General features: G+C 47.8%; 1 protein-coding gene across 14 annotated transcripts in view; it reads left to right on the top strand.

The window, feature by feature from the left end:
- The window catches only part of GRK4 (G protein-coupled receptor kinase 4), a 61,183-nt gene that overhangs the window by 26,632 nt on the left and 20,093 nt on the right, over window positions 1–14,458 (top strand). For 10 of the 14 annotated variants that reach the window (XM_054253544.2, XM_054253541.2, XM_078367687.1 and 7 more), the window contains 5 exons: window positions 1,942–2,042; window positions 6,152–6,244; window positions 7,739–7,802; window positions 11,300–11,440; window positions 13,073–13,263. In XM_054253544.2, coding sequence (XP_054109519.1) covers window positions 1,942–2,042; window positions 6,152–6,244; window positions 7,739–7,802; window positions 11,300–11,440; window positions 13,073–13,263 — 590 coding nt within the window. Of the gene's footprint in view, window positions 1–1,029; window positions 1,152–1,941; window positions 2,043–6,151; window positions 6,245–7,738; window positions 7,803–11,299; window positions 11,441–13,072; window positions 13,264–14,458 lie in introns of those variants that run through there. The other 4 variants (XM_078367697.1, XM_078367698.1, XM_054253549.2 and 1 more) reach the window with 3 other exon arrangements.

The following is a 14,458-nucleotide window of genomic DNA, read 5'->3' as shown; positions in this document are numbered from 1 at the left end:
ACTTTAAACACTAGACATAGGCTGGGCACGGTGGCACATGCCTGTAATCCTAGCACTTTTGTAGGCGGCAATAGGCAGATTGATTGAGATCAGGAGTTCAAGACCAGCCTGGGCAACACGGTGAAACACTGTCTCTACAAAAAATACAAAAATCAGCCAGGTACAGGAAGGCTGAGGACTTCCAAAGGATCACTGGAGGTCAGGAGTTCAAAATTAGCTGGGTGTGGTGGCGGACACCTGTAATCCCAGCTGCTTGGGAGGCTGAGGCAGGAGAATCGCTTGAACCCAGGAGCCGGAGGTTGCAGTGAGCCAAGACTGTGCCACTACACTCCAGCCTGGGCCACAGAACAAGACTCCATCTGAAAAAAATTAGCCAGGTGTGGTGGCATGCACCCATAGTCCCGGCTACTTGGGAGGTGGAGGTGGGAGGGTTGCATGAGCCCAGGAGGACGAGGCTGCAATGAGCCGAGATTTTCTGTCTCAGAAAACCCCACAAAACTGTACATATATTTTTCCCATTTGCATGAGGAAAAAGAAACTATATATCTGAAGAGAGAGGGGTGTGTGTGTTTGATTCTTAATTTTTAATCGTGATAAAAAACCCGTAACACGAAGGCCGCCACCGCCCCGTTTCTAAGTGTGCACTTCAGCAGTGTTAAATACATCCACGTTGCTGTGCGGCGGATGTCCAGAACCTTTGCATCTTACACAACAAGCTCTGCAGCCATGAGCAATTCCCCGTTCTCTCCAAGCACCTGGCAACCACCAGTCACTTTCCGTCACTATGAATTTCACTGCTCTAGGGACCATGTGTAAGTGCAATCGTACAGCATCTGTCACTTTGTGATTGGTTTATTTCTTCTTCCTTCTTTTTTCTTTTTCTGTTTTTTTTTTTTGAGACAGCGTTTTGCTCTGTTGCCCAGGCTGGACTGAAATGGTGGCATCTCGGCTCACTGCAACCTCTGCCTCCTGCTTCAAGCAATTCTCCTGCTTCAGCCTCCTGAGTAGCTGGGATTACAGGTGCCCACCACGATGCCCGGCTAATTTTTGTATTTTTAGTGAAGACGGGGTTTCACCATGTTGGCCAAGCTGGTCTCCTGACCTCAACTGATCCACACACCTCTGCCTCCCAAAGTGCTGGGATTACAGGCGTGAGTCACCGCACCCAACCATGACTGGCTTATTTCACTTAACATAATGTCTAAAAGGTTTATCCAAGTTGTAGCGTGTTTCAGAATTTCCTGTTTTTGAAAGGCTGAACAATATTTCACTCTATGTATATACTGTGTTTTATTTATCCATTCATCCACAGGCAGCTGGGTGGTTTCCACTTTTGGCTACAGTGAATTATGCTGCAGTGAACATGGTGTGCAGATACCTCTTTGAGACCCTTCTTTCCATTCTGGGGGTGTGTGCGTGTGTTTGGTTTGGTTTGGTTTTGAGGTAGCATTTCACTCCTGTTGCCCAGGCTGGAGTGCAGTGGCGTGATCTCAGCTCACTGCCACTTCTGCCTCCCGGGTTCAAGGGGTTCCCTTCCCTCAGCCTCCCGAGTAGGGGGGATTCCAGGCGTCCACCACCACGCCGGGCTAATATTTTGTGTTTTTAGTAGAGGTGGGGTTTCCCCATGTTGGCCAGGCTGGTCTCAAACTCCCGATCTCAGGTGATCCACCCAGCTCGGTCTCTCAACGTGCTGGGATTACAGGCGTGAGCCACCACGCCTGGCCTTGTGTGTGTGTTTTGATACGCACTGGAGAAGAGCTGAAAAGACAGACAACAGCAGAACTCTGGAGAGCGGGACTGGGGTGGAGGGTGCAGGTGGCACTTTAACTTTCATTTTATACACTTTGGTTTCATTTTTTCACAATAAGCATTAGGTTCTATTTACCAGTAAGTTGTGAAATCACTAATAATTATGCATTTGGTTTGCACTGTTTTAAGTAGGCAGCCCCTTTGCCAGAAATACCTCCAGATGTTGTGAGAAGATGTAGATTGGGACTGAAGGAGGAGAACCCTTCCAAAAAAGTCTTTGAGGAATGTACTAGGTAAGTGGTTCATGCTGAGCCCTGACCGTATTATCTGTGACCAACCCCGAGGCAGACAGCTTGCAGGAGGCTCTCTGCGTAAGACAAGTTCTTAGCAGAGTGTACTTGACCCATGAACAACATGGGTATTAGGGACCCTGACGCCCCCCAGCCCTCTGCGTAGTTGAAAATCTGTGTATAATATTTGACTGCCCCAAAAGCTTGACCACTATTAGCCTACTGTTGACGTACACAGCCGATTAACACATATTTTGTATGTTATGTGTAATACATGCTATACTCTTACAACAAAGTATGCTAGAAAAAAGGAAGTGTTGTTAAGAAAATCATAAGGAAGGGAAGATATAATATCTGTTCATAAAGTGGAAGCGGGTCATCGTAAAGGTTCTTCATCCTCGTCATCTTCACATTGCGAGGGCCGAGGGGGAAGAGGAGGGGTTGGTCTTGGCATCTCAGGGGTGGCAGAGGTGGAGGAAAATTCACGCGTAAGTGGCTGTTCGCAGCTCAACCCGCGCCGTTCAAGGGTCGATTGACTTTACACGTTAAAATGATTACTTTCTCTAGAAAGAGGTGAGTGGAGGGTAGTCATTCCACGCACACACGTGGCCCACTGGAAGGGGTCCCATTGTTTAGCACCAGTATCCCAGCATCCCGGTGGTGGCCCCAGGCCCTCTCTGCTCTGCCCGTGTCTAGGAGGAAAAGATTCCAATAAAATGCTTTTTTTCAGACCTAGGTACTCAAAAAGTATCTTTTTTCTGGACCTTTCCAAGGAAAATTGCGAGGCAAAGCCCTTTGGCTAAATTCAGTTTCTTTACATATGTGGGATGGAAGAACGGTTTCTGAGGCCATCGGGCCCAAAATCTGTAGTGCTTTGTGTGTGTATGCAGACAGTCGCTTATGTCACAGGGAGGAAACTGAGGCCCAGGGAGCCATGAACAAGTTTGTTCCTTGCTCTGAGAGCAATTCAATGACATATTCATTGGGTTTTAAAAGATTGCTCTGGCTACAATTTCGTGGATGAAGAGAAGGAGGACGGGGTCCAGGAGATCAGCTGTAGAGGCTGTTGTGGATGTTCAGGTGAGACATGGTGGTGACCCGGACTAGGAAATGACAGTGATGATGGACATGAGCAAGTGGACTTTAGAGACACTTGGGGCTGGTAGCAAGGACACCTGTGCCGTCTATTGGAGGCCATGTGGAATTTGAGGCATGAGAGGTTGGACGTGGGAGTTGTCACCTCTGTCTGGGTGTGATGAAGGCTGTGGCAGTGCAGGCCAGGTCCAGGGAACGTGGGCAGAGTGAGAACTGAAGAGCAGAGCGGAAATCCACCTCCACTTTTCACACCTGCCGTCTTCCTCTCAGCCCCCACTGGGGGTCACGGTGCCTTGGCTGGACCTGCACTGGTGGAAGGAGGGGGCACGCACCAGACAGCGTGAGTGAAAGAGTGCTGTGAGATGGAGAGGAGCGGCCCAGTCCTGAAGGGAGGCAGGAGGGAGGGAGGTCTGGGGGGGTGTTCCAGGAGAATGGGCACATTTGTAGCAGCTGCAGGGAGACTGGGAGAGAGGGCCCACCTGGGAAACAGGACTGGGCGTTACATTGCCGACCACTGGTACTTGTAAAGTGCTAGGTATTCTTCCTAGGTTTCTTTTTTTAGACAGAATCTCACTCTTGTTGCCCAGGTTGGAGTGCAGTGGAGCTGTATCCGGCTCACTGCGACCTCCGCCTCCCAGGTTCAAGTGATCCTCCTGCCTCAGCCTCCCAAATCGCTGGAATTACAGGTACCTGCCACCACGCCCAGCTAATTTTTGTATTTTTAACACAGATGGGGTTTCACCATGTTGCCCAGGCTGGTCTCGAATTCCTGACCTCAGGTGATCCACCTGCCTCAGCCTCCCAAAGTGCTGGGATTACAGGCATGAGCCACCACGCCTGGCCTGTTCTTATGTATTTGTAATGCCCAAGCAGGTTTTAAAACATTATATTAGATTTATCTTGATGTTTCCAGTGGAATACCAGACCAGAGAGGTTGAGTTCATTTTTCCAACAAATAATTTATTAAAGGCTTGTTCAGTGCTAAGCACTGTCCTAGGCACTTGGGGTATATGGGCAAACCTAACAGACAGGCTTTCTGCCTTCACGCAGCTCACATGCAGCAGGGAGTGGCGCACCTAGGCTTGTGCAGCCAGAGCACGGTGGGGCTGGGCTGGAACCCGTAACGCTTCCATGATGGGACTGCCTTTAAAGTCAAAAACAGGCCGGGCACAGTGGCTCACGCCTGTAATCCCAGCATTTTGGGAGGCCAAGGCACACAGATCGCTTGAGGCCAGGAGTTCAAGAACAGCCTGGCCAACATGGAGAAACCCCATCTCTACTAAAAAAGACAAAAATTAGTTGGGCGTGGTGATGTGTGCCTGTAATCCCAGCTACTCAGGAGGCTGAGGTAAGAGAATCGCTTGAACCTGGGAGGCGGAGCTGCAGTGAGCTGAGGTCGTACCACTGTACTCCAGCCTGGGCAACACAGGGAGACTGTCTCAAAAATAAATAATGAATAGGTAAAAATAGAGTCAATCAAGGCTTTCTCTCTCTGTGTGGCTTCCTCTTGAGGTGTGGCTGCTCTGCACACTGAGTAGCTGGGTGGTTTCGATGCTTATTCCTTTAGTGAGAAATTCAGTCACCAGTTCCACATCCCACAGATCAGTGCCATGCGTCTCACCTTTCTCCTAGCCAGGTGTGTGGCGCTGGACTAGAATCCCGCCGGCCCTCAGCCCCTCCTCTGAAGTGGATCAGAGCAAATGCAGAGTAAATATTTTAAACCCGAGTCATTTTTTACCTACTCTTGCTGGATATTCACATTAATGGTAGTCTAGTGTTTGTGAACTGAACTTCTCTGCAAAGCGATATTGTCTCTGGCTGGGCGCCATGACTCACGCCTGTAATACCAGCGCTTTGGGAGGCCAAGGCAGAAGGACTGGGTGAGCTCAGGAGTTCAAGACCAGCCTGAGCAACATGGCAAAACCCTGTCTCTACAAAAAATATAAAAATTAGCCAGGCACAGTGGGGCACACCTGTAGTCCCAGCTATTCAGAAGACTGGGGTGGGAGGATCAGTTGAGCCTGGGAGGTCAAGGCTGCAGTGACTGTGATCTCACCACTACCCTCCTGCCTGGGTGACAAACAGAAAGGACATGTTGGCTCCAAGGCTCCATCTGATTGCTTCCCTGGTATGGCAGACAGGGCAGGCATGGGCTTTGCTCTCTGGTACTGGTCCAGGACATTGTGGTAAGAATCAGATTTCTTCCTGTCTTCATCTGGGATGTCACAGAAGCCAGGAAGGGCCAATCTTTCAGTCCACACTTTGGTTCTTCACATCCCTCTCCTGAGCACGCACATGCCCTAAACTTTCCTGTGCATGTGTACTAAGAGACATGCAATAGTAATCACACGACAACAGTGAGACCAGGCTCGGTGGCTCACACCTGTAGTCCCAGCGCTTTGGGAGGCTGAGGTGGGAGAATTGCTTGAGGCCGGGAGTTCAAGGCTGCAGTGAGCCATGATTGCATCGCTGCACTCAGCCCGGGCAACAGAGCGAGGCCCTGTCTCTAAGCAACAACAACAAAATATAACAAAACAATAATAAACGCTCTGGACATACTAATGCATTTACCCACTCACAGTAATGCTGTGCAATAGGCATGGTTATTATCTCTATTTTACAGAAGGAGAGACTGAGCCCATAGAGGTTGGGTAAGTGGCTCAGGACCCCAGCCAGTGAGTGGCTGAAGCAGGACTTGCAGCGGCCCATGCCTTTGGCCTCTGTGCTGTCCTTCAGGGACCCTTCCACTGTGTGTTGCACATGGGGAGCGTGCTGCTCGCTCCCAAGAAGGGAATGCATCCTTCTGTTTCACTGCTCTTTTCATTCATTATATTTCACTTCTGTTTTCACTGATAGCATTAGATCCTATGTGGACTTCTGTAATTGCCAATTCAAAATATTCACTTATATGTAGTGATTGACTTTCTCACGTTCAGTGCCTGTTAATGCACTAAAACACACTTGTTTTTACTTCTGAATGCAGCAAATGTATATAATTGCATAAAATCTTTTTCTAGAATTGCCCATGACTACTTAAGAGGGGAACCATTTGAAGAATACCAAGAAAGCTCACATTTTTCTCAATTTTTACAGTGGAAATGGCTGGAGAGGTATGTTCTAATTTTAAACACAATAGAAGCCAGTTGAGGTGGGACATACCTGTAGTCCCAGCTACTCAGGAGGCTGAGGCTGAGGGATTGCTTAAGCCCAAAATTTCAAGGCTGTAGTACAGGACGATCATGCCTGTGAATACACACTGCACTGCAACCTGAGCCATGTAGCAAGACCCCATCTCTAAAAAGGAAAGAGACCTCGATAAAACAAGTGTTAACTTCTCATAATGCATAATGATTGACATAGACTTTTTCATCTGTCAAAACACAATTGGAAATTTTGAGTTGTAGATGGTATTTTCATATAGAAATTTTCAAAGGTATTATACAATTTCTTCTACTTTAATAGACTCTGTTCTGTCTTTTAAAAATGGCAGGTAGCCCTGTTGGTTCAGTGGCTAGAAAATAAAACTTAGCTTAGGTTTTGAGTGATTTAATAGGATGCAGTGGGTGGGACTTGGCAGCTGAGTGGGACCCTGCTCAGCCTCTTACTGTTTATGTGGCCTCAGGTAAGTGGCTTAGCCTGTATGAGTGGCAGGTCCTTGTTCCGTAAATTAGAGGTAATTGTGAAATCTGCCTCCTTGGGCCATTGCTGGGATCCCTGAGAAGTGTATGTGCAAGGCTTATAGGACAGTGTTTGGTGCACAGAATAAGTGTTTAAAAAGTGTTAGCTGCGGGCCAGGTGGCTCATGCCGGTAATCCCAGCACTTTGGGAGGCCAAGGCAGGCGGATCACCTGAGGTTGGGAGTTCGAGACCAGCCTGGCCAAAATGGTGAATGCTGTCTCTACTAGAGCTACAAAAATTAGCTGGGTGTGGTGGCAGGTGCCTGTAATCCCAGGTACTTGGGAGGCTGAGACAGGAGACGTGCTTGAACCTGGGAGGTGGAGATTGCAGTGAGCTGAGATTGTGCCATTGCACTCCAGCCTGGGTGACAGAGCAAGACTCTGGCTCAAAACAAAACAAAACAAAACAGGGTTAGCTGCTACTAGTATTATTACTAGTACTATTATTATTAATTGATTAAATTTCCAGTTCGTGCGTATACATGCTCCTTTTGAGATGTTGGGTATAAACAAACATCTTTGAGGTTCTTTTTTCAAAAGACGGCACAACGTATGTATGTCATCTTCCTCACCTGCTTTGGGAGAGGTTCAGAGGGTCTCCCTAAGACTACACCCTGAGTTCTAAACGTGCGTATTTCCCAGTGTCGGCTGGTTTCAGCCCTGTCTTTAGTTGGGAAGGATAACCGGACTGTTCTGCCTTTTGCTTCAGGGCCTTTGATGTTCAGGTTAATGAATTGCTCTTAGAGCAAGTCGAGAGCTGTCCTGCCAGAGGGAGCCCCAGTCCTGAGCACACACACCCTTTGTCCTGGGCAGCCCCTCGAGCAGAACGGTTCAATAAATGAGGCTAAGACAAGCGCTGAGTAGTCTTCTCTGTCTTAAAAGAACAATGCGATGTGAGACCTGAAACTTGTTTTTCTAATTGATCAGGCAACCCGTAACCAAGAACACATTTAGACATTACAGAGTTCTAGGAAAAGGCGGATTTGGAGAGGTGAGTAACGGGGTGGTTCAGAGTAGGCTTCCAGCTGGGAGGACAGCAGGGTCCCGGGTGACGCATCAACTCTCCCAACGCACTGTTTCCTGCGCGTCTTGGGAATAATCTCAGTTGGCTGAGATTCCCAAGACACGGGGTGTTTGGAGCAAAAGGTTTTCACGAATCCCTTCTTGTGTTGACTTGACCTTCTGCCTCAGAGTTCCGAAGGGGCTGCTTTCCCAGCTCCATGTTCAAGCCCAGTCACTTTGTCCAGACGGAAAGATGATTCTGTTCCTGGATCATGGAATTTCCATGATTCTTTTTCCTTAAATTTAAGACTGACCCGAAATTCACACAGCACAGAGTGAATTATTAAATATACTTATGTAACCCTTCTCTGTTTGGACATGTGTGTACCTCATACCTATGTCCGAAGGTGTTTGGAAGTGGGTCCATTTGGAAAAATCTAAGGAAAGGACTCAGACTCACGAGGGGTGTTGTTTAAATGTGATGGGTTTCCTAGATGGGCACCACTGTACAGGCGGGTGGAGAACACCAGCAGTTCTGGTCTGGCCATTTAAAGAGATGCTGATTACCTCATTAATTACCTGGAGTGATCGTAGAGAGTTCGAGAACTTACAGGTCCCTGAGAGCCAGGCAAGCCATCGGCAAACTAACACTGTACCTTTAACTCAGAGACAGGTTACACTGCCTGGATGTGATTCAGACATTACTGCTCCCATATTACACTTCAAAGCAAAAGCCAGTATCACTGCCTTGAAGCGAATTAGAAAGCTGACCTAGGAGCAGACGCTGCCACTGAGATCTGTCATGCAGCTTGACATGGTGAGGATTGGCCAGCGTAGTCCTTCCTTCAGGAGAAGTAACAGTGCCGTCCCGGTACGGTTCCAGAGACCGTGCAGAATATTTTGCCTAATCCAATCAGATGCTTGCTCTAATCCCACCGTGATAGATATTTCTGCTGGCCGGGCGCGTTGGCTCACGCCTGTAATCCCAGCACTTTGGGAGGCTGAGGCATGAGGACCGTGAGGTCAAGAGATCGAGACCATCTTGGCCAACATGGTGAAACCCTGTCTCTACTAAAAATACAAAAATTAGCTGGGCATGGTGGCATGTTCCTGTGGTCCCAGCTACTTGAGAGGCTGAGGCAGGAGAATGGCTTGAACCCAGGAGGTGGAGGTTGCAGTGAGCCAAGATCGCACCACTGCATTTCAGCCTGGCGACAGAGCGAGACTGCATCTCAAAAAAAAAAGAAAGAAAGAAATCCATCCTCTGTTTGGCTATGTCTTAGAACAGGAAAGTCATTTTCTCGCTTCAGCTCTTGCTAATCTGCCTTTACTGATCTCCAAGTGTAAAGACTCAGATTTTTGTGAAAGAGCAGAGGAAAATTCTGGAACATGGGTCATGTGTTTACAAAGGAATGAAAGCCCAATTATAGCCACATGTAAGTTTTTTAAAACGTGTCAGTCCTAATAGGACTGTTAGCAATAGGGACACGATAGCAACTTTTAACTATTGTGAATGAGTCGCTGCTGGGCGAGGTGGCTCACGCCTGTAATCCTCGCAATTTGGGAGGCCAAGGTGGCCAGATCGCTTGAGCCCAGAAGTTCCAGACCTGCCAAGGCAACATGGCAAGGCCTCATTTAAATATTTATTATAAATAAATACATTTAAAAAGGAGAAAAGAAAGACAGTATAATTATGATCGTATAGATTGCTTTCTAACATTTAGCTGGGTTCCCAAATGCTGCACGGATACACCGTGGCGGTTTTCCACAGACGTGCTCTGGAGGTGTTGTGCTCTGAGTCAAGGCCCAGAGGCAGTGAGCAATCAGCCCGCTTCTACTCTGAATGCCTGTCGGAAGGAGCCCTGCCCGCCCTGCTGCGGGGATGGCTCGGTGCCCTTTCCTCCAGATTCTGGCAGTGCGTTTGCTAGCTTGAGAGAGCAAACGTAGTTGGTTTTATTTTGTCTTTTGCTTATGCTTGAAGTCCTCCGAAGTTAATTTCTAGGCTCCTGAGTGAGCACAGTGGTCAGGGAATTGAGTGGACATCTCTGCTGTCATGGTTTTTAGGCTGCAGACTGTCGTGGAAAGAGCACGGACTTCAGACGTGGGCAGACCCACGGTCAGGGTCCTGTCGAATCACTTCCAGCAGTGTGATCCTGGGCCTGCCACTGTGCTCTGGTCTCTAGCAGGGGAATAACCGGCCCTGCCCGCCGGGCTCTGTGAGCCAGTGAGTGTCCGCAGTGCTGTCAGCACGTGCCTGGCACTCTCCTCCGCTCTCCATTCCTTTCTTTGATTTGCCAGTTCCACTTGGAAGAATTTGTCTTAACGGTAAAGAGATATGAAGAGATTCTTATGCCAAGTCTTAATGGTAAGAAAACGATGAAATAAATTTTGGGCTAGTCACATTTTAGGAAAGCATTTCATGATGAGAAAATAGTCACACGCTAAGATTTGTAAGAGGAGTTTAGGAAACATGAGCTGTTTTACCATGGGAGCCCAGGTTTGCCGTAAAAGGCTGCGGTGGGCAACAGGGCGTGGATTCTTGCACACCCATGTGAGAAGGTGGACCTAGAATCAAATATAGCAAAATACTAGCAGTCATCATCCTGAAATCGCAGGTGAGTTTTTTATCACTGTCCTTATTACTTCCAGTATTTTCCACAGTTAGCTTTATATTTTTTTGCCATCAAAATTATTTTATTGGTAGATAAAATCACATCGTGTCTTATGTTTGCTTTAAAGCCATCCCCTGTGGGTGTGCAGTGGATGGGAGGTGGAAGAAACAGAGGCCTCATGTTGATGACCCAGAGGAGGGGGGGCCGGAACCCGAGGCTCTATCTTTTTCCACTTTTATATGTTGAAAGTTTTTCATGACGTGAAGTTGACATAATTCATAAATGCTACTTTAAGAAGTAAATAGAATAAAGATATGAAAATTGTGAATTCTATTAAATATATTTCCTTATACTCTTGACTTTTTAAATTAAAAAGCATCTTTTTAGGCCAGGCGTGGTGGCTCACACCTGTTAATCCCAGCACTTTGGGAGGCCGAGGTGGGCGGATCACCTGAGGTCAGGAGTTTAAGACCAGCCTGGCCAACATGGCGAAACCCCATGTTTATTAAAAATACAAGAAAAATTAGCTGGGCATGATGGCAGGCGCCTTTAATCCCAGCTACTCAGGGGGCTGAGGCAGGAGAATCCTGAGATGGAGTTTTGCTCTGTCGCCCAGGCTGGAGTGCAGTGGCGCAGTCTCACCTCACTGCCTCCCAGGTTCAAGTGATTCTCCTGGGATTATAAGCGTGAGCCAATGCGCCCGGCGGAAAATAGAGTTGATAGAGCACGGCCTGTCACTGAGAGGAGGAGCCTTTGAAACAGTCTCAGCCCCTCAAGCCCTGCTGCTGGTCCCTGCCAGCGAGGGGCTCATCAAGCAAAGAGTTTCCTTTGTGTGGCCTCAGAAATGTCACCTTCGTTTTGCTGTTTAAACTAGGTTTGTGCCTGTCAAGTGCGAGCCACAGGAAAAATGTATGCCTGTAAAAAGCTACAGAAAAAAAGAATAAAGAAGAGGAAAGGTGAAGCTCTGGCTCTAAATGAAAAAAGGATTCTGGAGAAAGTGCAAAGTCGATTCGTGGTAAGTGTCTCCTCGGTCTTCACGGTGCGTCGTCGGACTCACAGCCCTGCTGCCCAGAGCACTCTCACAGAAGCCGCAGAAGCCGTTCCTTGTGTCCTTCGTTTATGTGGGGTTCTGCTCTTTTTAGTAACAGCACTCTTCTTTCTTATTCAAATCTTAGAAAACATAATACTGGTGCTACTGCTCCTAACTTCCGGTTTGTTGTAAATCTGTTGTCTCCCGTCCCACTCTGTCAGTTACTCTTCACCCCTGCCAGCTTGCAGAGGCTCGTCCGGCTCCTTAGTTACCTTGTGTTTCTCGGTGAATTGCCCTTTCCTTTCCCTTATGAGCTTATCTCTGTCTGCTGTCAGCCTCCAGTCAAGTTTCTCTGGCCCACGGGGCACTGCGACTTGGCTGTACTTGAGGACACCTTCTCTTTGTCTCTCCCTTTTTTTTTTTTTTGAGACAGGGTTTCGCTCTGTTGTCCTCGACCTCCCAGGCCCAAATGATCTTCCTGCCTCAGCCTCCTGAGTAGCTGGGACCACTCACACACACCCCACTATGCCCCTGTTGTTTTTTTTGTTTAAATTTATATTCTTCTTTTCACAGATGGGATCTCTGGCAGGGCGCGATGGCGCACACCTGTAATCCCAGCACTTTGGGAGGCTGAGGCAGGTGGATCATTTGAGGTCAGGAGTTCGAGACATGCCTGACTAACATGGTGAAACCCTGTCTCTATTAAAAACATGCAAAACATTAGCCAGGCATGGTGGCGCACGCCTGTAGTCCCAGCTACTCGGGAGTCTGAGGCAGGAGAATCGCTTGAACCTGGGAGGCGGAGGTTGCAGTGAGCCGAGATTGCACCAGTGTACTCCAGCCTGGGCAACAGAGTGAGACTCAATCTCAAAAAAAAAAAAAAAAAAAAAAGAGGGATAGAGAGAGAGAGAGATGGGATCTCCTTATGTTGCCCAGGCTGGTCTTAAACTCCTGGGCTCAAGTGATCCACCTGCCTCAGCTTCCCAAAGTGTTAGGATTACAGGCGTGAGTCACCTCGCCCGGCTGAGGATACTTTCTCTAGCCCCTCTATTCACGTGGGCCTCCTCTCTCTGGCCCCAATCTGTTTTCCATCTTTTGTTTTTTCTGGGAAGTTTACCGCTAGGCCCTCAACTAGCATATTCCAATTGTATGAAGCCTCACATTCCACGTTCACTGGACAAGAAGAGCAAAACTCCGTCTCAAAGAAAAAATTAGAAAGAAAAAAGATCAGGACATTGGCACTTAAAGTACAAAAAAGGCCAGACACTGTGGCTCGTGCCTGTAATCCCAGCACTTTGGGAGGCTGAGGCCCGTGGATCACCTGGGCTCCAGTAATGAGAGCACAGCACAGAGGAGTCATGATCCCAAGTATCGTGGGGAAGTTTCACCACTTCTTCACTCAGCTCTAGAAAGTTCTCTTTGCTACCCAGCTGCGGTTAAATCTTCAGCATGCCAAAGTCCAAGAGGCACGTGATGTGTACATTTCTCTGAAACATAGTAGTCACATGTTCTGATTATAATCCTAACACGGCTTATTGGCATGTTGTTAGCAAATAGAGGAAATCACCAACGAATGAGCTTATTCGTGTTCTGTGTCCGTGATGTTGCTGTCTTTAGGTTAGTTTAGCTTACGCTTATGAAACCAAAGATGCCTTGTGCTTGGTGCTCACCATTATGAATGGAGGGGATCTGAAGTTTCACATTTACAACCTGGGCGACCCCGGCTTTGATGAGCAGAGAGCTGTTTTCTATGCTGCCGAGCTGTGTTGCGGCTTGGAAGATTTACAGAGGGAAAGAATTGTATACAGGTAAGAACGGTGCTGCCTAACGGAGCTGCAAGCCTTGGAGCCAGTTTCTCCCAGCGCTGGGCTTCCCTGGCTCACACCGGCTGCTTCCAGGCTAGGCAGGAGAGCAGCTCAGAGCCCCTGGGTGGTGATTCATAGGGGTGGTCACTTACGCTGTGGGAAATATGGTCAGTCAGAGGGCCCTGGGAGGTGGGGTGGTGGTGGTGGTGGTTGTCATTTTTGAGATGGAGTCTCACTCTGTCACCCAGGCTGGAGTGCAATGGTGTGATCTCAGTTCACTGCAACCTCCACCTTCTGGGTTTGAGCAATTCTCCTGCCTCAGACTCCTAGGTAGGTGGGACTATAGGCACCCACCACCATGGACAGCTAACTTTTTGTATTTCTAGTAGAGACAGGGTCTCACCATGTTGGCCAGGCTGGTCTCGAACTCCTGACCTCCGGTGATTCACACGCCTCAGCCTCTCAAAGTGCTGGGATTACAGGTGTGAGCTGCTGTGCCTGACCTAAATCTCTAATAAATTGTCTTTTTGAAGGAGAAGTTTGTTTTTACTTGTTAAGTTGATTAGTTAAAGGTAGTGCTACTCGTGTAAGCATGAGAAGAATGCATTTCCAAGGTTCTTAGGTATTTTGACCACTCTGATAAGGAGATATTTTGTCCTGCTGTATAAGATAACAACTTAATGTCTTGAAATAGTAGTTTCTTTTTGCATCTTAGAATTTAGTAAAGCAAATTAAATTAAACTTAATAGTTTAGTGTAATAATGGATTTAGTTTTAGGAGAAATAGTCCTCCTCCTAGCCCTTGACTGCTGGAGTCCTGGGCTCTGAGTCTCTTCTCAGTCACTCTCCCTGAGCCGTTCGCTTCTGTGGATTCATCTACCAGTCATAGGGGCCCCCATATCTATGAGTTCTGTGTGGTGCATTCAACCAGCTGTGGATCCAAACTGTTCCGAAAACCCTTCTCAAGAGGCTGAAAGGGGAAGAAAGAGAAAACATCCAGAAGAAAAGGGTGGTTGCGTCTGTATTGAACATGTAGGCTTTTCTCTTGTCACTATTTCCTGACAATGTGTATAATCACTATGTACGTGTCATTTACGTGGTGTCAGGTGGTATGTGTAATCTAGAGGTGCTTGAAAGTATTTGGGAGAATGCGTGTAGGTTATATGGAAATTCGACACTATTTTATATCGGGGACTCGA

Source organism: Callithrix jacchus, chromosome 3 (genome assembly GCF_049354715.1).
Source record: "Callithrix jacchus isolate 240 chromosome 3, calJac240_pri, whole genome shotgun sequence".
Classification (NCBI taxonomy): domain Eukaryota; kingdom Metazoa; phylum Chordata; class Mammalia; order Primates; family Cebidae; genus Callithrix; species Callithrix jacchus.
Note: the sequence above shows the minus strand (reverse complement) of the source record. Positions and strands in the feature narration are given on the sequence as shown.